The sequence below is a fragment of the Lonchura striata genome, chromosome 8 (assembly GCF_046129695.1).
Source record: "Lonchura striata isolate bLonStr1 chromosome 8, bLonStr1.mat, whole genome shotgun sequence".
Taxonomy (NCBI): Eukaryota; Metazoa; Chordata; class Aves; order Passeriformes; family Estrildidae; genus Lonchura; species Lonchura striata.
In genome coordinates, this window is record NC_134610.1 from 5,778,033 (window position 1) to 5,804,237 (window position 26,205).

The 26,205-nt window shown below is 41.9% G+C and overlaps 1 protein-coding gene across 1 annotated transcript in view; it reads left to right on the top strand.

Annotated features, from left to right (window-relative positions):
* Positions 1 to 507: 507 nt before the first annotated feature.
* Positions 508 to 26,205, top strand: part of NXPH2 (neurexophilin 2) — a 35,385-nt gene continuing 9,687 nt past the window's right edge. Inside the window, exon 1 of the mRNA XM_021548684.3 lies at positions 508 to 744. Within this exon, the coding sequence (XP_021404359.2) occupies positions 691 to 744 (54 nt within the window). The 5' untranslated portion in view covers positions 508 to 690. The remainder of the gene's footprint in view (positions 745 to 26,205) is intronic.

Consider the following 26,205-nt stretch of genomic DNA (forward strand, 5'->3'; position numbering starts at 1 on the left):
GGGCTGTGAGGGGAGCCCGGGCTGTGAGGGGAGCCCGGGCAGTGAGGGGAGCCCGGCCCGGGCTGTGAGGGGAGCCCGGCCGGGGGCTGTGAGGGGAGCCCGGCCCGGGCTGTGAGGGGAGCCCGGGCTGTGAGGGGAGCCCGGGCTGTGAGGGGAGCCCGGGCAGTGAGGGGAGCCCGGCCCGGGCAGTGAGGGGAGCCCGGCCCGGGCAGTGAGGGGAGCCCGGCCCGGGCTGTGAGGGGAGCCCGGGCAGTGAGGGGAGCCCGGGCAGTGAGGGGAGCCCGGCCCAGGCTGTGAGGGGAGCCCGGGCTGTGAGGGTCCCCGGGCTGTGAGGGGAGCCCGGCCCAGGCTGTGAGGGGCCCCGGGCAGTGAGGGGAGCCCGGCCCAGGCTGTGAGGGGGCCCGGGCAGTGAGGGGGCCCCGCCGTGCCCCGCGGGGGGAGCCGGGCAGCGCCGCCGCCTCCCGCCCGCCTCAGCCCGCCTCCCGCCCGCCATGGCCGCCCGCGGAGCCGAGCGGCGCCGAGCCGAGCGCGGCGGCAGTGCCGGGCTCTGGCCGCTGCCTGGCAGCGCCCCGTGAGCGGGGACAGCGGGCGGCGTGTCCCTGCGCTCGGTCCTGCCCCCCCGTCCTCCTCCCGGAGCGGCGATGAGCGAGACCCGCGCCGGGGGAGTCGCCGCCTAGACCGGCAGCCAGGATGGTGCCCCTGCAGCCCCTGCCCCTCGTCGTGGTCCAGGGCGTTCTCCAGCTCGTAAGTCTCCATCCCCGCGGCCCCCGGACTCTCACGGGGGGCTTGGCGGACACCGGTGCCTTCCTCCGGAGAGCGCGGCGGGCGCGGTCCTCTCTGGAGCCCTGTTCCCCAAACCTGCCTCCCACAGCCCCTATCATATTATCGTTCTCTTTCTTTCCCATCTTTTTTCTATCTTTTTTTTTTAATCTTTTTCTTATTTGACTTTAATTAAGCGGGATTGCTCCTGTTCGCCCCGTTTGGGAACGCGGGACGCTCGCGTGCCCGAGCGCAGCGCGGCCCCGGGCGCCGGGATGCTCCGGGAGCCGCCGCGGAGCTGGAAAATACCGCGGGCAGGGACCGAGGGATGTGTGTGTTTGGGGAGGGATGTGTGTGTTTCTGTGTGCCCAGCATCGCCGGGACTGCCCGCTCACGGAAAGTTTTCTGCTGGCCTCAAGCGCCTTTTTTTTCGTGTGCAAGGCATAGCTGGGTGTGCAGGTAGAGTCGCCTGCGCTCCGAAGCTCCCCCGTTAGTTTCGGCTTGCTGCGGCGCGCCCCAGGTGTTTCCTCAATTCTTACCACAAACCGCGGGACGCGCCGGTGTTCTGGTGAATATTCCTCTGCATGCGGTGGGGGAATGCGGGGACTGACGTGACGGCGAGGTGAGATGCAGACTGCGAAATTCGGAGCTCTGAAGGGAGCAAGGCAAAGCGAGGAGCTCAACTTCTCCCACGTCCGCGCAGCGCCTCGTCCGTGGGGCGCTGATGGTACGAAACAAACGGACTGATGCTCGTGTTCATGAGGAGGTCGTAAAGAGGAAAAAAAATGTGTTTGCAAAAGAGTTTGACCGTCTTCACTTTTATTTCTGAAAGATTTGAACTGATTTTGCTGTTTTGGGGGGAGTTTTGGTGTTACTCTCATAAATACCTCTGCTGCAAAAGTTGTTCCTCTCTTCCCCAGTTGCCTTGGACGCGAAAGTTTGTCACGAAGTAGTCAATAGGGAGTGTGTAATAAACCTTGAAGGGATTAAACACCCTCCTTAAGAACTGGAGTCTAGTGTTACAGTGTGAGGTGATTGATTAGTTTTTGAGGAAGCTTATGTCAAATTCTAATCCGGTTTTGGATTGTGCTTGTCGTGTAATGTTTTTTGCTCCAGCACTTTATCATAGCAATGAAGTAGCGAGCTGCAGCCCTGCGATAAGGCGCACATTTCTTTCACACTCCCATCCTTTTGGACAATAAAAGGCTGTTTACATTCTTCACATTCTTGCAGCCCAGTTTCCAACTAAACAACGCGAAGGGTTAAGAGATGGGAAAGGAAGGAGAGCAGCAAATGGATTACAAAGTTGCTGAGCAGAAGAGAACTAAATAAAAACTCCTTCCTCATACCTACAACCTCTTTCACTCGCACACTCCTTTTTTCTTTTTTTTTTTCTTTTTTTTTTTTTTTTTAAGAGCTAACAAAAGGATCAATTGAAACTTGTACCATCAGGAATGGGGTTTGTTGTGCAGTGTCTTATAGGTGATGTTGGGAAGTTGCTTGCTGTGAGTGTGTGAGTGAAGGCTGACTAAATGAAGCAAAGTTGCTGCCTTGAATCAAACAAGAATCATAAATAACCACTGCAGGTTTTCAGGTGCATGTGGCACTCGGCTTACCCAGGAGCATTAATTTTTTTCGTCATTCTTTAGATAAAAACCAACAAGGTTTTGGAGTCAATTAGTTTTATAGTTTATACAAGTTGAAATAATAAAGTAAAATGAGAATGTGTGGGATTTTTGAGGCATTTTAGATGTAACTTTTAACGTTAACCTACTACTAATAAGTTGTGTAAATGCATTTTGGCATGCTTTTACCAGAACATCTGGTTAAAGCTACAGCTTATCATAAATTAAGAAATATTTTATGTTGCTGATAATGCATTGAATGCAAGCCTGTGCTATTCTTTTCTCTCTGGCCAGAATTTGGAGGGACTGATGGCTTCCTGGAATCTGTTTAGCAGGTTTAGAAGGGAGTCATTGGTATTAGTGATTCTTGACTTTTTCTTTCCTTTTTTAACCAAAAATCAGTGTGGATAGTACTAGTACTACAGTGAAAGCTCAGCATTTCTGCCAAAAAAAAAAAAAAAAAAAAAAAAATCCTGGGTTTAAGTGATGCAATACAGCAGCATTTTAGTAAGCCAGAAATGCTACCATCAAAACCCTTCCTGATGGAGCAGTCTTAATTTTTTATAAAATCAGAGGTATTAGAATGGGAAATATTTTGGCACTGCCTTTCAGTGAAGGGAGAAGGGTTTTTTTATGTCAGTAGATTGAACTTCAAATGCTGTCTTTCCTTTCAGATATCAAAGTGTGCTGTCTACTTACCTACTTGTTAAAGATGCATAAATTAGGATGAAATCCACGTGAAACTTCACAAATTTGAGGAGATTATGGCAGTGTGTCTCACTGAATTTCTGAAAGCAGTGTTAGGTGATTCTTTGTATGCTGTATCTAACGTTGCTCAGTCAGAAGTTCATGCTTACTACTTTTAAGACAGCACAGATATATTTTTGTATCATGTTTCTAGATTATTATTTTGTTTAATAGATGAGGTACCAGTATTCATGCAGCAGTTGCACATATATATTACCTAAAATATTCTGCATATTTGGATATATTAAGCAGTCAGGAAGGCTGCTGTTGAGTCAGGTTAAGGTGCTAACTTGCTCCTTAATGTATAAATACATTAATTTTTAAAGCCAGGTTTACCTTCTGTTGACAATATGGAGCAAAACAACAATTTGCAATGCACAGTTAGTGCATGCCTGGGCTGTTATTGATAAGAAGATGAAAAATTGCTGTGTTGTGTTATCATTAATAGGTGCTCTTGCTTTACTATTAATTTTCAGAAAGCTTTTCCAATTGTCACATAATTGCTGAATGCCCTGTTAGTTATCTCTTCGGAAGTAATGGAGTTCTACATGTTGAGAATTAAAGTGTGTGAAGCATTAGAATAATGCAGTTTATAGAATCCCTGCTAGTGTTTTGTTAAGTCAGCTTTAAATACCTCTAAGGAGGAGGGGGGCTTCTACTTCCCTGTGAATATGAGTTGTCATTTTAAAGAATTCTTGTTGGAACAAAAAAAAACCTGGCACTTTCCCTTTGTCTAGGCAAGGTGTAGTTTCAGACACACACTCCCAGGCAGGACCTGTGGTTCTAGGGGTAACCAGGCACTGTAACAATTGGTTTATTCTTGCATCTCTGTGGTCTGAAATTAAGAAAGGCTCACAGCAGCATTTTCCAGTGCTTATAGTCAAAGTTGCTTCAGTATCCTATCAATAAACTCTCTTCTAACATTAGCATTGGGCAGAGAAATCTAGGAAACAATCACTTCACAAATCCTTAAAAGCAGTTGATATTTTCCCCAACATTGTTTCTATAGATGAGAAATAATTAGGAAAAAAAAAAGACAAATGTTGTTAATTTAAAATTTTTCTCTACTGAGTTTAGCAGTATAGCATTTGACATGAGTGAAATTCAATGACAGATTGTTTGGAATTTCAAGACCTGAAAATAACTATAACCAAAGCAGGTTTTGACAATGAAACAGAATTTTTACCGAGTTGTTTTGTTGGGTTTCTTTAACAGAATTTAAGGTTCTTAGCAAATTGAGCTGAAAGAATATTTGCTGTAGTGCAAGATACTGCTTCATAAGAAGAAATATATTAAAAGCTGAGCTAAAGCTGCCTTTCCATTTAAAATATGCATATCCTGTGAGGTAGAAACACAGAGATCTGTTCTTTCTGGCTACTTTGTCTCCATAGCCTTGCAAATGTGGTCCAGGTAGCATGCCCTTGCAGTGAGAATCAGAAATATGCACCATGCAAGACTCTCAGCACCATTTCAGAAAGGTAAATGCTTCCCTCTGGTCATCTGGAAGTGCACAGATGAAATTCCATCCCCCCTTAATTTCAGGGAGAAATTTGTAATAAAATGTATTGGACCCAACCTTTCATTTGGCTTCCTTTGGTAATTTTTCTGATGCTGTAGGCATTATAAGCCTTGTGTAATAAAGGAATGTAGCTAACTCAAGAATTGCAGGTAATTTGGTGCTGAAGACCGATCAACAAACGCTGGTTTCAGCAGGTTGAGGATTTATTACCCTGAATAAGGAATTGTGTCTTAAGGTGGATGGGGCCAGGTTTAGTTTGCATAGGAGGTTCACAACTCAACCTGTCCTTGCATCACATCTTTTGATCCAGTTCCATGAAGCTGGTTCCATGATCCTTTTCAGTTTATTTGTAGGTTAACTGGGGCACAGAAAGATTCCAGATCCTGTTTAAAATCTGTACAGCAAGACTTCTTTGATGTGCAATAGCCACAAGATACCCCAGGTTTCCCTAGGCACAATCCATGTCTCAAACTTTCCATCTGTAACACACAAGGAATTTTCCTGCCATTGTAAAGCACTTGGAATGATATCAGAGCTGTGCTGTAAGTGTAACAGACAGGGAAGTGAAATGGAAAGACTGGTGAAGCCCCAGTGCTAAAATAGGATCCTCTCATCACTCCCACCTTTCTGGTTTTCCTCCTGCGAGAAGGGAACTCGGGAATGGGAGTTGAAAGGGAGCAGCAGAAACCACTGGCTGACCTGGACATTAAGAGCATCAGAGAGGTGCAACTCTGCCCTAGGTACACTAAAATTTCTCTTATATTGTTAACATTTTTACCTTTAATCAACACTTTGCAAGCAAAACTGTACAAGGAGAAGCTAGAGCTGCTTGGGAAATTGGCGCTGAGGTGCCAGCAAGTTGCTTGTGGTCCGTGGGTGAGGTGTTGACCTTTATTTGGTCCAGGTGTTGATTAAGATGTAATTCTTGGGCACTTCTGGTGAAGTGCTGCAGTAAGCAAAGATCAGTGCTACTCTGCAATGGTTATAAAACAAAAGCTGTGATTCCCTAGGTGGGGATTGCCTCTTGCTCAGAAACAGAGTGAACTGTTCCGGTGCTCAGGGAAGCTTGTAGCTTTGGATCTTTCACACCTACTTGTCAATGTATCGGAGACGATGAAAAAGGAAGGGTTTTTTTCGGGTTTGTGCTGCTGTTTGTCCTGCACTTACCAGGACAGTCCATTTTCTCTGCTAATTGTCTTTTGCGTCCTGATTTTTGCCTACTTTAACTCACTGCTTCACTATACCCATTATAAAACACAAACACCGGCCGTAAAATCTTTGCTAGATCAAATCTAGCGGAATTGGAAAACAGGAAGGTAGCAGTTCCCATTCACGTGGCTGTTATAAATTCATCCTGAACCTGACTTCCCAAAACACCCTGTTCTGAGGCAGCTTTGGCCTTTCACTTTGAATCTTAAACAGGTTTGCGTTTATTTCCCCAACCCCGTTCATCCTTCCCATTATGTTTCCTTCCATCCCTTCCATTTCCCACTGGGTTTGTAGCGATATTTCATATAGTGTGTTTGGGTACTTAAAGGATCAATCAGAGTGAAAATGAGGGGTGACCTGCTGACAGTTTTTGCTTCCAGCAGAGCATCACAGCTGTGAAGTAAGTCCAGTCTGCAGGTCAGGACTTGAAAAACATTGCTAATTCCTTTCCTGTAGGGAATCTCCTTGTGGGCTGGTGTTCTGGGTCGGCTCTAAGCTCAGTTGCACTTAAGAGATTCAAGGAAACAAATTAGGAGTGGGGAGGAAATAAAGGGCTGTGAAGTTGGGTCAGCAGTTAAGACTGAGTAGTTTTGTCTTTGCAGCAGGGATTTCAGTGCTGGTGTGATGCTCTGCTCTCCCTGGAATGGCAGTGCTTACTGTAAATATAGAATTGGAACGATTGACTATAATTTAAGGTAGATTTAAAGAGCTCTAAGAGCTGTAGTTCTTGAGATAGGGTTTCTCTTTGTTCCAAATGACTGGTAGTAATATAAGCTATTATTAGCTGGGAAGTGAAAATGAAAGAATAGGGAGAAATAAAAAAATAAAGTGAAGAATCTAATGTCTCTAAAATCAGGCTTTATGTGCATTGGGGCCTATTATGGTTATTGTATCATTACAGTACAGATTTGAGCCTACTCCAAAAGCTCTCATTCTGCTTCTCCAGATCCAGCATGTTTGGTATATGTTCATGATCAGTTGTGAATTTCTTGACATTATAGTACTTGTTTTGGGGGATGACCAGGTATTTCTAATATAATCAATCACCAGAATAAACGCTACCTTAATTTCATCTTACTTTACCCATTATCAAGGAAAATAAAACACTGTGCATAGGAGTGCTCCAATATTTGTTCTTCTATTAAATAGATTTAAGGGGTTTTAATGGAGAAGGAGCTGGCTGTGCTTGAGGCTGACCTGGAGAGAAAAAAGCTCTGGGACTTTGCTGAGGGAATAAGAGGTGAATATGAGAGAAAGATGATGGATGTAAAACAGCCCTGTGGGCAGGTGGAGTGAGCCTGAGAAGTTACTGCAGGCAGAGAAGGACAGAGACTGACAGTAACTAGGAATATTCCCACAGTAACAGACTTACTTGTGCATCAAACCCAGGTGGATGAAATATCAGACCTTGAAGTTTTTTCTTCTTTAATGCTGCCTGTCTTTCTTTTCCTTGCAAGCACCTGTTGCTCGTAATGTGTTTGGAAAGTTGGAATTCCTGTTCCCAGTGGGAATTTAAGGGTCTCATTGGCAGTGGTTTGTTCTCAATCCTTTGGCTGTAGTGGTGAGTGTGTTTCTTCACCACTGGGAGCCTAAACCCAAGCAAGGTGTTCCCAAGTTGAATTTTCTCCTTACTTAAGGTGATTCCTAGAAGAAAACTTCTGAAATTGTAGTACAAGAATAGGCACATAAGAGTAATTTTATAGTGCACTGTAACTGGAGTTCATGGCAGTTCATACTCAAGATGTGTTAAATGTGTGTCATCATTTTTTTGGGAAACTAAAGAAATAAAACAGAACCTAGAGGCAAATTTCTTACCTCCACCCCAGTAGACCAGAAGAATATTTTGCATAACTGACTCTGTCCTTCCCTGGCCCAACTCCATACAAAGGCGAAGAGCTGCTGAATCTGATCTTAACTGGGGCATTTTTGGAGTGATGTAATTTGGATCAAGGCAGGAGTGAAGCTGGGTTCTTCAGTTTCTCAAGCAGAGTGCCAGGTAGAGGGCTAAAGCCTGTGTTGTTTTCCACTCATTAAACTAACAAAATGCTAATCAGCCTTGTGGAAAGATTGCAGTAGATAATGTTACTGTGACACCACTGTCTTATCAGGTGTGTTAGCCTGGTCCACTTTAAATGAGCTGATTGAAACACCTCAGCCTTTTTTGAAACCGATTCAGTTTTGCCCATTGACTCCTTTCAGTTCTGTCACCATTCGAGGCAAGGAAGAAAAGACTGATGAACTTGTGGAGCTGGGACAAATCCTGTGCTACAGCTGCTGTTGTGTGCCAGCCTCTGCTGCCACCCGCTGCTGAGCTGCTGTGTCGATTTCCAGACATTGCATTAATCTTCCAGTGCTGGAAACATCCATTTTTGAGTTAATTCTGAGTCAAACTGCAGTGTCTGCTATTGCTGAGTGACAAATCCATCAGTCTTCTTTGCCTTCCCCTGGCTTGGGTCTGCTCATTGCTGTGAAGAAGCTTCTGGCCCTCCAGGGAGTTTTCTAAGCTGCATTCTGCTGGGAGCTGCCTGCTTTCTCCCTCTGTTTCTGTCTCCCTCTGTGCTCTAACTTCCCCAAGTTTTTTCCAAGCAGAGGATGCTCAGCTCCTCTGGGAGAACCAGCAGCTTCCTTGCTTTCCTCTTCCTCCTGGAGATGCCCCTCCATCCAAAGTACAGCAGCCCAAGAGCAGGTAGAAAGACTGCCTTCCTTTCTACTACTCAGATTCAAATTTTCTAATTTAAATATTTTTAAATTATTTTTAGAAACATTTTAATTTTTGCAGGTAACAAATTGTTAGAGCTACCTTTCCAGAATCTATTAGTGGTCATCTGTTCACGTCTCACTGACTGCTTCTGTCCAAGCTGTCTGGTAGCAAATCAATTCAAAGGTTTATCAGCCTTGAGTCCTAGGCTGTATAATGTATTTCCAGAGTGTCTCCATTCAAAATTGTCCATTTTTTAATTCATTTGTCATGATTCCAAGTCATAGTGGATATCCAGTGTTAAAGCACATGATTGGAATATGATGTGAGGATTGTATTTTAAGGAGCAAGTTTTATAGAACTGTAGATGTTGTAGATTCTTCCCTAAAAAGCATATTTTGTTTCTAAAAAGCATATTTTTCCCCTCTGTGCAGGGACACCTTCTGCCTATCAAGGTCTTATTGTGGCAGTGAACTGTGTTGTGTAAAACTTAGATCCAGAGCAAGAGATGCAACAAACTGCATTTCTACCACATTATTACCATCCAGGGGCACAGAAGGTTTTTGATTTCTCTATGCTTTCTCTCCTTCTTCCTGCAACCCATAATCCCAGATTTATTTTTTTATGTCAGTTTTGGTGAGATCACAGTTAATGCCTTTCCTTAAAGTTCTAAAAGAGTGGCACAGCCGTTCTCATCCATCTCACTCTCCAAGTCTTTTCTTATATTTCTTCTGACTAGAATTCAGTATCCAGTTTCTGGCACCAAGCTAAGATAGCTTAAAATAATACCAATGTGTTGCGTGTCTGACAGGGGAATAAATGCATTGTTGAGTTAGGCCCTATTTGATTTAAATTAAATAAAATGCCTCTAAATGTAAGAATAAAGAAACGTGACATACCTCATACTCAGATCCATTTTATGGTGTTCACCCCATAATCCTTTTATTCAGACACGTGTGACCTATGTGTTATCAGCAATGGACAGCCTAATGCTGCAGTAACCAGGGAGTTTAAACTCCATATTTTATTCAACAAAACCTTTTTGTGGGTACTGGATGGGACCTCTTACTCTGCTTGCTTAGACTCAGAGTTCAGTGTTGCTGTTTTTAATACTTGATGTTGAACAATGGAGGAAAGAATAAATTTAAAATAGCAAAAATTGTATTTATGCTAAGGACACGATTCTGCAGAAATTTGCCTTTTGGTGAGTTTGCAATATTCTTTCAATGAACAGCAGAAATATATTTTTGGTGGAATAATAAGATTAATATGGGACAAATATAAATATAATGGCTATTGTATCTTTCTTGTGTTTTGATGGATTGGATTGTCTTGTCCATCCAAAGTAACTACTAGATTTATTTTTAATTTTTTTCAATAGTGCTGATAACTGTGAGGGTGATGGAACTTTATTTTGTTTAGATGCTGAAATTGTAGTCCTGATAATACAACTCAGCAGTCATTGACTGACTTGTCCTACACCAGTGAAATCCTTCTGTGCTTTCAGGGAGTATTGAGATGAACTCAGTCTGTGATCAGTTATTAATAAAGCCTGCTGAACATGTGCCCTATGTCCCCATTCCTGTCTCATCCACTACAATTATCTAACAGAAATTTAATTATCCTTGAGATCACCAGCTCTGATCCAACTGAAGTGCACAGAATGATTGAACAGTTCTTTCAGTGATGGGCAACAGCATCACAGGAAGCTTGATTTTCTTAGGAAATGGGCTGAAATACTGTTTGAAACAGAAGCAAGTTTGAAAGCCAAAACATAACTGCATTACAATCAGGATTTCCTGGGGTAGCCACATTTTGCTGTTTTGGACAGACATATAGAGGCTGCAAAAGTGCTTTTCATCTTGCCTTTAATGAAAACGTGCTGTTGTATAATTCATTTGCTTCTGACTCCTCCTCAAAATACTCACCTGGAAAAGGACTACCAATGAAAAGGATTAGTGATTTAGTGGGGCAAGAAACTTACATAAATTCAGTTGATTTGTTTGAGCTATTTTCCTTGTTTCTTCAATTTAAGAATAACATCTTGACTAAATGTGGTCAGGAGTTTTCTACACACACTTCAGGAAAATTCAGTCATTAAAAGATAATACAGAGGTTACAGACATCATCACTTTGAATTGAACACCTGCAGATTGTGTAGGGTACCTGAGAATGAGATTCAGCCAGAAGGAAAGGTCCAGAACAGTGATTGCAGGGATGCCTGCTTCCATTTGCACTAGCAGACTTTTTAAAGCTAGCTGGCTGGCTTAAGGTAGAACAGCTTTTAATGACTGATGAACAACCACGTGGTATCTCCATTCTCTCTGTACAAATAAGTCAGTGCTTATCCCCTGGTTAGGATGGCAGAAGGGAAAATGAGCTTGGATCTCTCAAGATAGTATCAGATTTATCAGGGGAGACAGTATTCTACAGCAGAGTGCTCAGTCCCTGCCTCAACAAGACTGAAACCTGCTTGGATCTACCATGAAGAGACACAATAGGTACAAGTGTGTTCATTTATTTTGGTGGGAGTTGGAATATGTACAAATTCAGTGAGAGCGGGAAAGTGACTTTTCCTACACCTGCCTGAGGATGTTCTTGCTCCTGCAAAGAGACACTAGAAAATAAAAGGTGGTAGAAGCATCACTGCAAGCATTTTTTTCCCTGTTTTTGCAACCTAAGTCAAAGGTGTGTGAAAGGCACATCCTGGATTGGATCCTTCCACAGGCAGCAAGGAAGGAGTCAAGGGTTGTGTCCTGGGAGAGCCTGTCTAGGGATTAGCAGCTTGGATGCTTGGTGAGGTGTGCTCTCTTAAACAAACTAAAGGGAATTTGCAGCCTTAAAGTGTAAGGACCACCTGGGTCATGTGTCTTCCTGTGTTATTTTTGAGATTATAGATTTGGGCACCAGTTATGAAACTGGGGAGAAACTGCATTTGCTGTCTGTCAAATGCTCCCTGCTTTTGTTGTTCTCCTTATTAGATGGACACCTGGAAAACTACCCAATACCTTCCTGTGATGTGGGATTGCTGATGCTAAACACTTCCTTGTGTTCTTCCTTAGTGTTTTTTTAGAAGGTCCCATGATAATCCCTAGGAAATATCACAGCTGGTGGTATCATATTGTCCAGTTTTTCCTAATACTATGCACAAAGTTTTCTTAATTCCTTCCCTTTATGCTTAGCTATCTTCTTTTCTATCACTCTTGAGACACTTTGTTCAGACTGCATGATTTGCCAGTTCCTGAGCATCTTTTCCTCAAAGATCTGCAACATCAGCACTGTGAGTCACAGCAAGTTTTAGCTCTTTATTGATCTTATTGATCTTCTGATTCTGGGTGTTTGGAGTAATTTACCTTTTTTTTTTTTTTCTTTGCCTCTTTCCTGTTGGTTTTCACAGATCATCTAACTGGAAAGATATGTGCTGACCCAATTTGCTTAGACAGTATCTTTTAACCCTAACACAGAGGAGTCTTGGATAATATGGCAATTTCTCAGATTTAGAAAATGGGCTAGTTTCAGGAGGAAGACATTATATTCTGAATAATTCTCTTAGAATATTTTTTTCTACTTCAAATTGTGATGCTTTCACTGCCAGTTTTCTTTTTTATGGGCATGTGATGTAGACAGGTTGGATTTTTCCTGGACATCTGCAGCCAGCCCATGAGGATGGGACACTGTGTGTGCTCTGTGGATATTTTGAAGATGTGAACTACGTGACTGTGTTAGTACCATGCATGAGCTCACAGGCACAGCCACAAAAAGGAGCATGAATACAGCTGGGAGGTTTTGGCCAGCTCAGAGCTCAGGGAGAACATTTTTGTATCTACCAGAAACATTACCAGCCTCTCCAAAGAAGTTTTTCCATTGCAAGCTCTTCAGGGGTGTCAGTGCTCTGGGTAAAATTGATAGTGTCTGAAAAGAAAAATACCAGCAGGAAATACAGATAAACAGATTGTACACCTGAATGTTTTGCTTAGTCCTTAATTTCCTATTAAAGAAATATCCCATGCATTCCCTAGGGACAAATTTCTTTGCAAGCAGTGACAACCCCTGTAGCTGTCAGTGTGTAAGAAAAGCTTCAGTTGAAAGATGCTATTAAAGAATCACATGTTCTGCTGATATAAACATGATATTGCTTCAAATTTCCTATTACAGAAAGAAATACATTTAGAGTAGTCTGTAAAATAGTCCCTTTGCCTGGAACCACCACCTTTTCTCATACAAGTCATCATCTTTAATAGATAAGCTTTCCATTAAGAGCTAGTGAAGATTCTGTTTTTTCTTTCAACATTTAGAAATAAGAACAATAAATGTGTGGGGGAAATGCATCAATTTGGGTAGGAACATCAAAGTGTGTTCCTATATGAAATATAGACAAATCGGTTCAGAGAAGGCTCCAAGTGTAGAATTATTGACCCTGGAGGATAAGATACAGAATAACCTTCCTAGGCTGTACTTTATCAATTTTAAGTAGTATTTGCAAGGTGAATGGTTTAACAGTCTCATCCCCCCTCAGCAAAATATTAACAGTAGATTGCATCACAGCTTTTCCTAAAAGGTTTTTTTCCTTTATAAATTGCACTGCTGTAAAAGTATATTAATGTTATATATATCTATTAATCTTCTGCAAGATAAAATGAATAAATCAAAATGATTGATATTACTCATAAAAGCCCATAATTGTCTCTTCCTTTCTGATCTGGTTGCTAATTTCTTGATGTGGTCTCAATTCTGGGGCCAGCTGGTTGAGCCTTCTCTGTGGTGTGTCAGAATCCTGAAAGCAGTGGGGTCTGCAGGTGCCACATCCAAGTGAAGGGTGAAGGATTAAACCAGGAGATGACAGGGTTAAAATCACTCTTCAAGTCTCCTTAAATATAAATACAAATCTCACAAATTAACATTTGAGATTAAATTCTTCTTTCACATGGTGCTAAGTGTATGTCTGTTCCATGTTATTTTGAAACCCACCAGGCAAAAAAAAAAAAAAAAAAAAAAAGAAAAAAGAAAAATCTGTTTTATTCAAAATGTTTTTGGGCCATCTATTCAAGAAATGCACTGTCTTCCTGACAACTCAAATAGGAAACAGTCCTGGAGGTATTGCCAAGCAAGGAAGAACAGCTCATGCTGTTACATACTCAGTATGTATATGTAAGACAACATCCTGGGAAGTTAGCAGGTGAATTCTGTCCTTTAAGTTTTACAACACAAATATTACTTGTTTCAGGGAATGTGTACATTAGAAGCAAGGGGGGGAAAAATGCTGAATTTAATTAAATACTGCCAGTCAAAGCCTAGAACTTATATAATCACCTTTGGTCCAACATCAACAACTGTCAACAGTATATTTGAAAATAACTTTTTAATGAAATCTGAAGCAAACAAGATTGTTTAAATCATCTTTGGGAAGATTAGTTTCCAGGGGGAGTTATTCTGTTACACTGTGATTTCCAGTAACTACGTCAAATCTCCTCAGCAGTGACAGTGATTATGGACAGAGTGATTCAAAGTGCATCTGTGAATTCAGGCTGCAGTCTTACAGGAGAACAAGACTCCCCTTGTTCCTGATGTCTGCTCAGAGTGTGCCTCATTAACCACTGTCTTCTGAGTGAGGCAGAAGTGCTTGGGAGGCTGTGTCAAAAACCTGGACAAAGTAGGTGACATTCCTCTGCTCTCTCATCCACAGATCTAGTTTTTTGATAAATATTTGGCAACCAGTTTAGTCAGTCATGGTAAATTTAGTAAAGCCATGGTAAATCTACTCTGTCTATTCCCAGTCACCATCTTGCCCTTCCTTAGCACGTCAGACTTTAGAAAGGATGTGTCCATGATTTCCCAGGGGGCTGAAGTGAGTCTGAGCAGCTGGTCATCTCCCAGACTGTTTTTAGTCCTTTTGAAAACAGTTGCTGTATTTGGGGTCTTTCCTGGTTGTTTCCCATTCTTCAAAACCTTTCAAACCAGATAGTGACAAGCCTCACAATAACATGAGCTGGCTCTTTCAGCACTCTTGAATGAAACCCACCCTCTGGGCCATGTTTGGGTTCAGACTGCTCAGGGGACCCCAATTCCCTGCTCTCTCTGACTGACAGTAGGGATTGTGTAGGGAATAGAATAAAACTTCAGAGGACTTGAATTAGCTGTGCAAGAGCCAAATGGATTCCTTGGAGTTCAGTATGATATCACTGAGGCACCACTGGTTTTGCCTAGTGATGGATGCTAAATGATCAAGCCAAAATTTAAATAGTCATCTGCAAAGGAATAGTTTTCATTCACAACTTGTCTCTGATATAGCCAGAAGAACATGGATGGCTCACTTCAAGTCTCTTTAGGAGATCTGACCTTTACTTGGAGAGCAGGTCTTGAGTTTGGTCTTCCAATATCAACAGAGAATTGCCCCACAGAGGCAGAAGGAAGTGTTCCTTGTGGACAAGGATGCTGGGGTGGGGCAGAAATGGGCACCTGTTTGGTGGCTCTGGAGCAGTCCTGTAAGAGCTGCTTCATTCCCCACCTTCCTCTACAGTTTGAATGTGGGATACTGTTCCACATTAGCATCAGGTGAGATTCAATGTTTGTTCAACAAACATTTGGAGAACAGCATTAATGTGGGTTAGCCACATTTTTTTTTCTGATTGAAAACTCAAAAATGGTTTTCTTAAAATGCTGATTATTAAATTCTTTGCTGTGTTACATTTTAGCAGTGCTTACAGATAAAGAATACATGCTTAAGGCAGGCATGGGAAGAAGATGTATAATTCTTAGTAAGTCTCATCCTTCTGAATTCAGTCAGAGTTTTATGGAGAGCAACTACAGAGAAAAAACTCCAGCCTGGTCTTTGACTCAGACTAACAACTTCTGCTCCTGCAAAAATTATTCACATTTTTAATGTTAGTTTGTGTCCTACACATTGAGGGCTTGTAGAAAAATAATTTGAAAAATTCTAGATAGACAAATGAACTTCAAAGCAGTTATAACAGCTGAAAAATGTATCAAATGTAGGGATATTTTTCAGCTATGGAAAGAAATTAGCATTTACCACAGTTGAGCACTTGCAGTTTTCTGCCATACAAGAACTTCATTCTCCCCTCAGTCTGTGAGCTGATGTAGTGACAAGCTGCAGAGAGATGACAGATTTTGCTAAGGATTTGGAGTCTGAACACCTGTGCAGTGTCATGCATTTGAAAATAGAATGTGACAGCAAAACACATCAACCTTCTAATGTCCAAATGGAAACCACGGCGTTGTTTTCTTCAGCTTTTATCCAGAGAAATCACTTTCAATCATCACTGGCCAAGTGAAAATACAAAGCAAAGCTGTTGTGTTGTGGTCCAAAATAAATAGGAACAAGTCAGAATGGTAAGCACAGGTGCACAGAAAATATTTAGTGATGCCCATTTCTTTCTTCTCAGTGCTGTTGTGCATCTCTGAGGCTGCAGGTTATTAATGATCCAGAGGAAACCCTCAGAGATGGGTTAGGAGAGGGCTGTCAAACAAAGCTGCTCTGCATACCTTGACTTCTGTGAGAGTCACTCAACCCTCCAATGAATGCATCAGAAAAATCAACCAACACGGGCTTTCTGTATCCTATAATCTTCTCTCTGGGAGAGAAAGAAGCATAAACCAAGGGCAAAAAGATAAAAAGAGGCTTGCTTGATTGCAGGGTTAGATGTGTGCATTCTGCTCTCCTCTGGAGGAGCCTGCGTCACTGGCAGTGGTGTAAGGGAACGTCTCTGCTCCCATCTCCCTTAACAGTATCCTTGAAACGTTAATAAAATTGTAAGCACATAATTTTTTTTTTTTTTTTTCCTATGGAGGGAACAAGGTTTCCCAGTCTGCCAGAGCCTCTGAGCCCTCTGCCAGGCTGCTCTGCTCTGCTCTGCTCTAAGGTTGAACATAATTACTGGGCAGCACCATGGGCTGCCCAGGAACCCGGTCTATCCCATTTTCCCATTACATGATGCTGACCTTTCAGCAAGTGTTCTTTCTTCAGCAAAACCTTTGTTTTTAGAGATCAGATGTCCTGTCTTCATACTGAGTACAATAATTTTGAGAAGTCATTTTGGCCTCTCTTCTATTCCAATCCTATTAGCTGTGTTTAGAAGGACATTTATTCAGTGTTTTGGGACAACATTTTTATGCCATTGTACGATGGGGAATTAAAGAGGGTCCATATTTAGCTCTTCTGTGCTCTCATTTATGGATGAGAAAGAAACCTACTTTAAACTCAGACAAGAATTAGCATTTTGGATGACAAAAGCTATCACACATGAATGAGTTGCTTCTTAAAATCAACGAAATAAATTAGACTCCCTGTTTAGGAGCATCTGGCACCCTTAGAACCTAGTTCATATAATGATGTCTCTGTTTGTTAAAAAGAATTATGTAACAATATGGTTGATTTATTTCAAGATGATTGGCTTAGCAACTTAATTGGACTATGCAGTATACCAGAGCACACAAAAAAATAATTTAATTAGCTCATTTGTTTGTGGATGACTGCAAGCACTGCGCATCAGGCTCAGCTCCTTTAGAGGTGAGCAGCCGTTTGATCCTGTGAGGAACCAACCCTTGTCAGCTCCACAGAAACCACGCTCACAGGGAACAACAGCACCACACCGGGGTTCAGGTGTTGTCAAAGCCCAGAGAAACCTTCCTTGGAATCCAAGGAGCTCTGTGACTCCTGGCAAGGCAAAAATGTGCCATGAAGAATAAAACTCGTTTTCTCCCTCTGTGGCCTCTCTTTTGTCTTGAGCTGATATTCCACCTCCCAGCTCCCAAATGCTATTAACATCCCAGAAAATTAGCATGCTGGATCCAGGGTTTAAATTCATCCTGGTGCAAAGTTTTATGTCCTCTGTTTCCAGGATACTCATACATGAAAAACAGGTATTTGCAACACCATTTGACTCCTTCATGAGGTCATCACCTCCCACCTGAGACAGAACAGTACTATTATTATTATCATTATGGTTATTTTTGTTATAAGACTAAAAATAAACCTCTTAGTAACATAAGAGTAACATTTATTGTAATTTATTCAAATTACTTAATATCCAAGTCGTGTTTTCAGAATAGCACTTCACAGTGGTTCACATAACTTTCAAGATCTCTCCATTTTATTTCAGTTCCAGATGCAGCCAGGAGATTGCTGACTTGTGGGAAAATTCCACCTAAGTGTTTATTAAGTTGTTTCTATAGTCTAATTTTATACCAATTGAAATAAAATTAGAGGTGTGGATGTTGATTTCTCTTGTGTTGTTACGTTAAAATACTCTGTGTCCCATGTGATTTCCTTTTTCCATTTCTATAATTGAGCAGCGAACTCCCCACTTCTCTCCCACCCCACAAAGCACACAAAAAAAACAAGAAAAACCCTAAATTACAATCTGAATAAGGATTTGACTTAAAACATAAAAGAAGAAATAGGGCTGAAATTCCTTACTTATTGCACCCTGTAGTTCCTAGATACAGCTGCACATCTGGTGTGTGAGATAATATGCAGTTTAGAGACCATAGTAGAACACAGAAAATTGGAAATGAGTTTCAAGTCTTAACACTACATTTCTTCACTACTGGGAGCAAGTAAAGCCCTGCTTTTCACTCTTTTTGTAGGTTGTGTGATTTGATTCCCTCTGGTTTTTTGCTCTGTAAATAATATATGCATGAAGGAAACAAGGAAAGGAATGGTTCTAAAAGAAGTATTTTGCACAGAACAGCAAAGAGGGTTTTTTTATCAATTCTCAGACCATATACCAAAGTATAGTTATGATGTTAGCCACAGGATAAAAAAAATAAGAAATGGGTGGAGCAATAAAAACAGCATGTGTATCTTGTTCATTCACTTACCACATAATATAAACCATCAAAGCCAAAGGCAAAGGGGGTTTGCCATTCTCTGCAGCAGGATATTCTCTCAGGACTGGCTGGTGCTACAAATCACTTTTGCCACAATCACACCCCTCAGTTATTTGCATGCTCCTAGCCTGTAGCTATTAGAAGTTAAATCTGCAGCCAACGTTCTTCCCTGCTGCCTCCTACTGAAACTCCGGGGTGTCTGCATGGGTCTGACATCTGGTAAGGAATATTTTCCTTGCACAGTCATGCAAAATGCAAGACTAGTTTATAAAAATATGACCCAGGTGTAATGCATTAACTTTGGACTTGCTGTACAGGAAATCAAGTATGTCTCTAAATGTAGAACATCAGACCTGATCTGACCTTTTAGTACTTCCACACACTGGTGGGAGCATCACAGCCTGGCTGCAAGGCAGGGAAGCAGCATCCCAAACCAAAGAGAGGAGCAAACCAGAGCATTGTGACCCTTCCTCTCCCTCCAGCCTGTTTATCTCAGGTAGTGACCGTGGAGATGGAGAAAAGCAGCCAAGTGAAGCATGTTGTTGGCACTCCAAAGAAGACTTCTCCCCCCAGGTATTGAGCAGCAATGAACTGCACATCAGAAGTTTTTGGACATTTTGATCCATATTCAGCTGTCAGAATTTTTGCAGAATTTCAAGAAAAGTTGAACCAGAGTTGTAAGACATACAACTAATCTGCACTAATGAGGTGTTGCACTTTTCTGGCTGGACAGACATCTGCTGAGATCCTTCTTTTCTGGAGCATGATGTGGAAATACAAATTCTGTTCAGCGAAGTAACACAATCAAGCTCCTTGTTCCCTGAAGGTGGATGATAACAATCTTGTTTCTCACTGAGTGCAGCCATCCTGCTCTCCTCCATGCATGGCTTGTGGATAGGAGAAGCTGCTGTGCCTTGAACAGGAGCTGGAAGGTTCCCAGCCCCAAACCCAGCTAAGAAGATGGGGAAACCAGATTTATTTACCAAATTCTGGGCCAAAATCTGTAGTAGACTACCTTGCACATACTCTGGTGAATTTGATGGCTGTGACTAGTCTGGATTAGGTTTGTACCAGTGGGTGATCCAGGCACACAGGGAAGTGGCACAGGGCTGTGCTCCATTTATCCTTATCCCTGCAGCACCACAGGCAGGTAGGACATGCAGACAAGCCCTTCCTGAAATGTTTCATCACAAGAGCTAGCACTCCTGTAGGTATCAGAAGCTGTGATGCAATTTGATGTAACAAGTTTATTGGCCTGATCATGGAGACTCAGAGACTTATAAAATCACATTTTTATTACTGATTCAGTCACGCACATACATATTTATAGATTTGTAATTGATCACATAGGGCAACACATTAAATTTTAATACAGGGAATTACTTCCTGTCCCTGTGGAACCACCTTTTGTATCCACAGGAGACTATTTAAAACATTTACTGCAGAGCTGCTTTTATGTCTGTCATACACTTATTACCAGCTTTGGTCTAGGCAGTTACCTTTAGATTTGTTTCTTTCTTTGATCTCCACAATCTGTGGGAAAACACACATTAAGAACAAGAAGGACTGCGTGACTTTTGAAGCCTGGCATCACTTACACATCACCAGTTCTTACAGCTTCCCTTTATCAGCTCACATCTCACATCTCTTATTCTAAAAACCTGCTCTTCCTAACCCCTGAATGTTTGGGGTTTGAAATTACTCAGGGCACTCATCGCCAAATCTATTCATGACCAGTGCTTAGGTTTCTTATACAGACTCAGAATTTGACAATTTAATGAAAAACACCTCATTTTGTTCAGTCAGTGTGTGAATTAAGAAGTGGCTATAAGTCTTATTAGCAATTGTGGGTCCTTCTGAACTGGTTTATTCAACTTCTTAAATAGTGGTGAGAACTGACTACTGCAAATTGGTAATTTTCAGAATAAATCTTAAATTAGCAAAGTCTGTTTTGGAAGCAGATGCATTATTTGCCAGGGAGGTCAAGACTGTGGTCAGCTGAAAAAAAAGAATAACCCCAAAAGAACTCTGAAAACCAAGGTGATTAAGGAACACTTTGGTTTTGTCACCCTGCATGGTCAAGTACTGGAGCAGGGAAAAGTCAAAGGGGTTGTTAGGGGAGTGGAGATAGGAGTATCCATGGAATCTTCCTGGCTGAAGGTGTCCTTGCCCATGGCTGGGGATTGAAACAAGATAATCTTTAAAATCCCTTCTGTCACTATAGGACATGTGAAAGCACAACACGAGCCAATGCGATGACAAGGTAAAAAGAAGAAGGTTTATTCTCTGACTCCAACTTTTATACTTTTCCAAAGGTGACATTGGATTGGAGAGTGAATGGGCCACCTCTCCAAAGACATTGGACAAACCACCAGTACATCAACTTCCTCCACCCCACGAAGGAATGCAAAACAATACGTTGTTTATAGAAAATGTGTGAGAAAGTTTTCTAACAGAATGTAAACTCAGAAGGCTTTAGAAAATCTTAAGAATCAGGGCGACACCCTTCCAACCCAAACCATTCTGTGATTCTATGATTATATGAACTTTGAGGAGGGGGAAAAAAGTCTGCTATAAGTGAAGACAGACAAGCCAACAGAGCTGAGATTTCTCACTGAGGGCTTATCTAAACTGACCTCAGGTTCAGGCCTTTGGGGGTTTTGCAGGTTTGGGTTCCAGCTGGCTGGATCCACCAATCCACTGATATTTGCATTCCAGTTTGCATTATTTGTGCTAACACAGGACAGGTTGTTTCAGGTTATGCTTTTATACAGCCTTTCCTGTAAAACACCACTGGTGTGCCTCTGAAGAAAACACTTCCCCCTGCCCTGTTGCTAGGATTGTGCATTTTCTGGGGTGTATGTGTGCCTTAAAAGCCACATGCTAAAGCACCGTTCCCCTCACCCCCAGGTCCCCTGGATGATTTATCTGCTGTCAGGCTTTGTTTCACCAACTGCCAGCACCCTGCTAGTACAGTTCTTTTTACACAACCTGGAAATGTTATTCTTTATATGCCAATTGGAATACATCAAATGAGTGATGAGACCAAATTTGAAATGAGACCAAATTTACACTTGGGGTTATGTGCACTGTAATTCACAGTAAAAGAAAGATTGGAAGATGTAAAGATGTGTTGAATGTGCTCCTTTCTTGTTTGATACAGATGTGGAGCAAATAGGTTTGAAATTATATTTTTGCATGCAAATGACAGCAATTTGTATTAACTCCTATTGTGCTAGAATGTAACATTTTCATCTGAGCCAAGCCTTTCTGTCTTCAGATCCTCTTTCTGTTCTTACAGTGCATTTACAACGATCTTTGATATTAATTATCTTGGTAAATTCCTGCAAGGAAACAAACCAGGCACGTGTTGTGACATTCTTCCAGGCAATCTAGGTGTCAAACTCATCTTCCTTTGTTAAACACAAGTCATGGATTTATTATATCAGGGCAGATGACTGACCAACTTCTAATTAAGACCTGTTCAAACTTGCATGGTGACTGGATTTCAAATTTGAACCTTGTAGTTTTCAAAGCATCTTAAACCTGTCATTTTGGTTTCTTTCCAAAAAGGAATTCTGATTTTCCTATTCTTGGGGACATAAAAATGCCTGAATAAATTAAAAGAGATTAAAATTGGTTTTCAATAGGACCTCACAGTATGAAGTCACTGTTAGTACACCATTATGAATAACACAATGACTGCAGGCGTGGCTGGCTCATGCCAGGCAAAAGCTAATATTTTTTCACCTTAAAACTTAATAATCAGGCAGCCTCAGTCAATGATTTTCTCTTCTTTAAGGGAGTAATTCATTTAGGAAAGCAGCATGCATGCATGTGTGTAGGCAGCAATGAAATACCTCCAAGTGCCCCAGTGTGCTACCTCAAGCTAAGTGCTTTGAAAAAGAAAAAGAATTTTAATTTAATTTAGAAAACTTCTTTGGCCTTCCATGCATCGAGTAGGGAGGACACAAGCTGTGAGCAGGTGTGGGGACAGGCAGCTTTCAGCACAGCCCCACTGGCTGCATGGTGGGGAGGAGGACAACCCTCAGCCTGGCCTTCATCCCAAACCTGTGCTGTCATCTGGAGCACTTGGGGAAAGGCGGTGACAGAGGGCTTGCCCAGGAAGGGACAGGTTTTGTGCAGTTCTGGGGTGGTGCTCACTGCCAGGCTTTTCCTGGGCCTCTATCTTACTGAAAGGATTTCAGTGGAGGAGTTTCTCCCTGAGCTGCATTTCCAAAGCAGCCTCTGCCTGTGTTTTGCCCTGCTGTGCTCCCTGATCCACACCACCAGGCAGTGTCTGAGCAGCAGTGGGTGCCCCTGTGCCTCTGTGCCAGTACCAGTCCAGCCTGCTCCTGCACTTCTCACGTGCTTCTGTCACAAAGCTTTGAAGCAGAAATATTTTCTTGGGGAGATGCCATGAATGCACTGAGCAGCTCCCAGAGCTTGGGCTGACTGCGCTGCTCGGAGTGCATTAATGACAGCACATGTGGGCAGCAGGGTTTTCTAGGAAGAAACATCATCCCTGAAGAAAACAACAAAAGTTGTTCTCTTCTCTGGAAGAGGAGAAAAATCTCTTCTCTGGAAGAGAGCTTTTAACCTGACAGTATTTTTAGTCAATCTCCCCTGTCTCTGCCCAGCTGATGGACTCTTGGATACATCCACACACTTCCTTCAAACAGCGGGAGGATTCAGGAGGAATTCAAGAGTCACTGGATAACCCCAGTTAACTGGTTCTGTAGTAGGAGCCTGCCAGGAACTTGGGGTGACCACAGCTTTTCTGAGATGTCAGTGCTGAAAGCACTTAGGGCAGCTCTTTTCCACTGGGAGCTTTCCACACTGAGCTCTGTGGTGACCCTGCCTGAGCCAAGAGTGGTGCCAGAAAAACATCTTTTAATGCTTTAAACAGAGCATTTCCTTCCTAACCCAGCTGAGGGTTAGGAAGGAAGTGCACGCTCTGACAAGATGCACTAAACTGTGAAAGCTGGGGCAAAGTCCAGACACTTGGGATTTGTTTCTGCTCACTCTCCCCTGGCTACAGTTGTCTCCCATTAAAGGCAGGGAGTTTGGAAGCACACACGCTGTTCTCCAGGTGTGGGATCTTTATCTCCATCACATCACCGGCAGGTTGTTAGAAAATGCAGCCTGCAGTGAAACAACACGAAAAATCTTATGCTTGATTTAAATAATGGTGTTCATTGCCTATTAAAATGTAACTTCTTGTTTTAAAAAAAGATTAATTAAAACATACAAGAATGCAATTCAGTTACATTTAATGCTTCAGCCCAGCTCACTTTTCATCACTCATTCCCAGAAGTAGTATTCAGGGAAGCATGGCATTCTCAGTTCTGCCATTAAAAGCACAAATGACTATCAAATCTGTTCTTTTCAACAGCCTGGCTCAAGTATCACCATTGTTAGATTTTTCATAACATATTACTTTGGTCATTACTGTTTTGCAAGATAATTGTATCAGTGATCTAACTTTTGACAGGATCCAAAGTGGCTGAAAATAGTTCACTGCAGCACCTTTGTCTTTTAAAGGCCATTTGGGGCTTGTTATTTTAATCCTTGTGCAGCCTGATTTATCACTTCAAACATCTGTCAGCTGTGCTTTGTCTTGAAATTGATAGTGATAGTGTTACTGATTTTTCAAGAGCAGCTGGTAGAGGTTCATTAGTTAAGCTCTCAAAGGGAGTAGATAACTGTAATATTTTTCTTTGTTAATCATCTCTTACTCGTAATAATACAGAGCTTGAAATCTGCTAGAAATGCACAGCTTCTCTTTGTTTGTAACTCATCAGAAGCGTTCTTTCATTCTTTTAATCTGGTTCGATTATTAAAACTCTCCTCTTCATAATGCAGTAAAAAATTGAATAATTGCACATGAGTGGGAAGAGAGAAAAACCAGCCTTTGCTGTGTCACATTTCACACTGAGAGAGGTCATCGGGGTCTCAGAGTTCACATCCAAACACAAAACAACTCCAAAGAGGAGATTAAGGGCTCTTCCATAATTGATTTTTAATTTAAACTTTACAAGGCATAAAAAACCCTCATGACAACTTCAGTAAAGTCAGGTTCGTTTCTAACAGATCCAGCGGTTTTCCATTCACAAAACAGCCTTCATCGTGAACGGCGATTCTTAAAACATTCCCCCCCCAGAAATCTTTGCCAGCCAGGCTCCAGCTGAGCACCACGGTGGCTCCTGCCCAGAGCTTCCAGGGACTGGAGCATCTGACCGGGACATCTCCTGCAGCTGAGAGCGCATCAGCGCTAGTGCCGCTCCTCACACGCAGATAATTACTGCTTGAAATTAGTATTTTAATGAACTGATCTGGCAAACGTGGAGCAAAATCTCCCAGGCATTAGGGGAATAAGCAGGAAGGGAAATTATTAACTGTAAAATTCAGCAGAGGGCTGGTCGGCAGGAGCCAGCCTGGCAGAGGGGCTGAGCGTGCCCTCTTCCCTTTGCGGGAACAAGAAGCTGAGTTGGGGTTTGGTCCTGCAGGCTGCCCTGGGTTTTAGGGACAAGGATTAGTGGGATTTGGCAGTGCCAGATCAATGGCTGGACTCGATGTTTTTTACAGTCTTTTCCAACCTAAATGACTCCATGAGCTGCACCTGCAAGCAGCACAACTTCAGTGAAGATTGAAAAACCTGGCACATCTCACAGGCTTTCCAGGTGAAGAGGATTGTCTTCTAAATGGCCCTAAAAATAAGCAAATGCCAGATCTCCACCTTAATAGCACATCTCAGTTCCATAAGACAGTTCATGTGTCTACAGTAGCAGTGAAGCTCAGTGCAAAATAGATTGTGAGAATTCAGCCTGAATATCAAGAAAATTCACAGAGTGACTGAAAAAGCCAGTGAGAATCAGTGGGCCTATTTGGTGCTAATATAATAATAATAATAATCTAAGTTTTCTGTATCTGCTGTATCTCAATTTGATATTTTTATACAGTATTTTTTCAGACCCTTCACAGAAAGATTTACATTTCTGTTACTACCCCACCCTTCCAGAATGCCTCATATATAGTGAAGAACTAAAACTACTTAGTGATATCTAAGAAAAAAATGTAAAAGTTGTTCCCGAACACACATAAAAATAAGAGACCTAATTTTTATCTCAGAGATCTCTAATTTAGATTTAAGGTGGGGGGAGGGGAACCCAAAAACTCAAAGTCTTCAAGAAGAGAATTGGTTCACATTTTTTGGCAAGAAACATTTCTCAGAACATTTTTTCTGTTCTCTCAGCAAAAAGGTAGATCAATTCAATGCATGGATATAATTTAAAAGCAATCTATGCTCTAAGCAATTTATCCGATTGCGGCTGGAGGAAACACTTCAGATAACCTAAAACTACTTGTCAGGGTTGTGAAAAAGGCACATTTTTGAAATAGGAAATCTTTGCAGGCTTTATTTTTAATTTTCACTCTTTTCTTCTGCTGCTTCTTCCTCCCAGTTTTGTTTCTTTACTGAAGTGCTGTTTTAGTAAAATAGGATTTTGCTTGCTTGCACAAATTGGAGAATTTTAAAGTGGGTTTTTTTTTTCCCCCTGTAAAATATGATATTGAGTTTGAAGTGTCAATTTTATTTAAAAAATATGCAATGGAATTGTATCTGGGAAATTTCTCTCAACATACCCCTTTTAGATTTGTAGTTTTGTCTGTGGCTTATTGGGATGTTATCATTTCATATTCCCATTTGAACTAAAGATTTCTACCTGTACCTTCGCTGGCCTTTAGGTGGATGCAGGTGTGACAGAGATCTTTCTCCCTCTCATGGTTTGAGGAGGAAT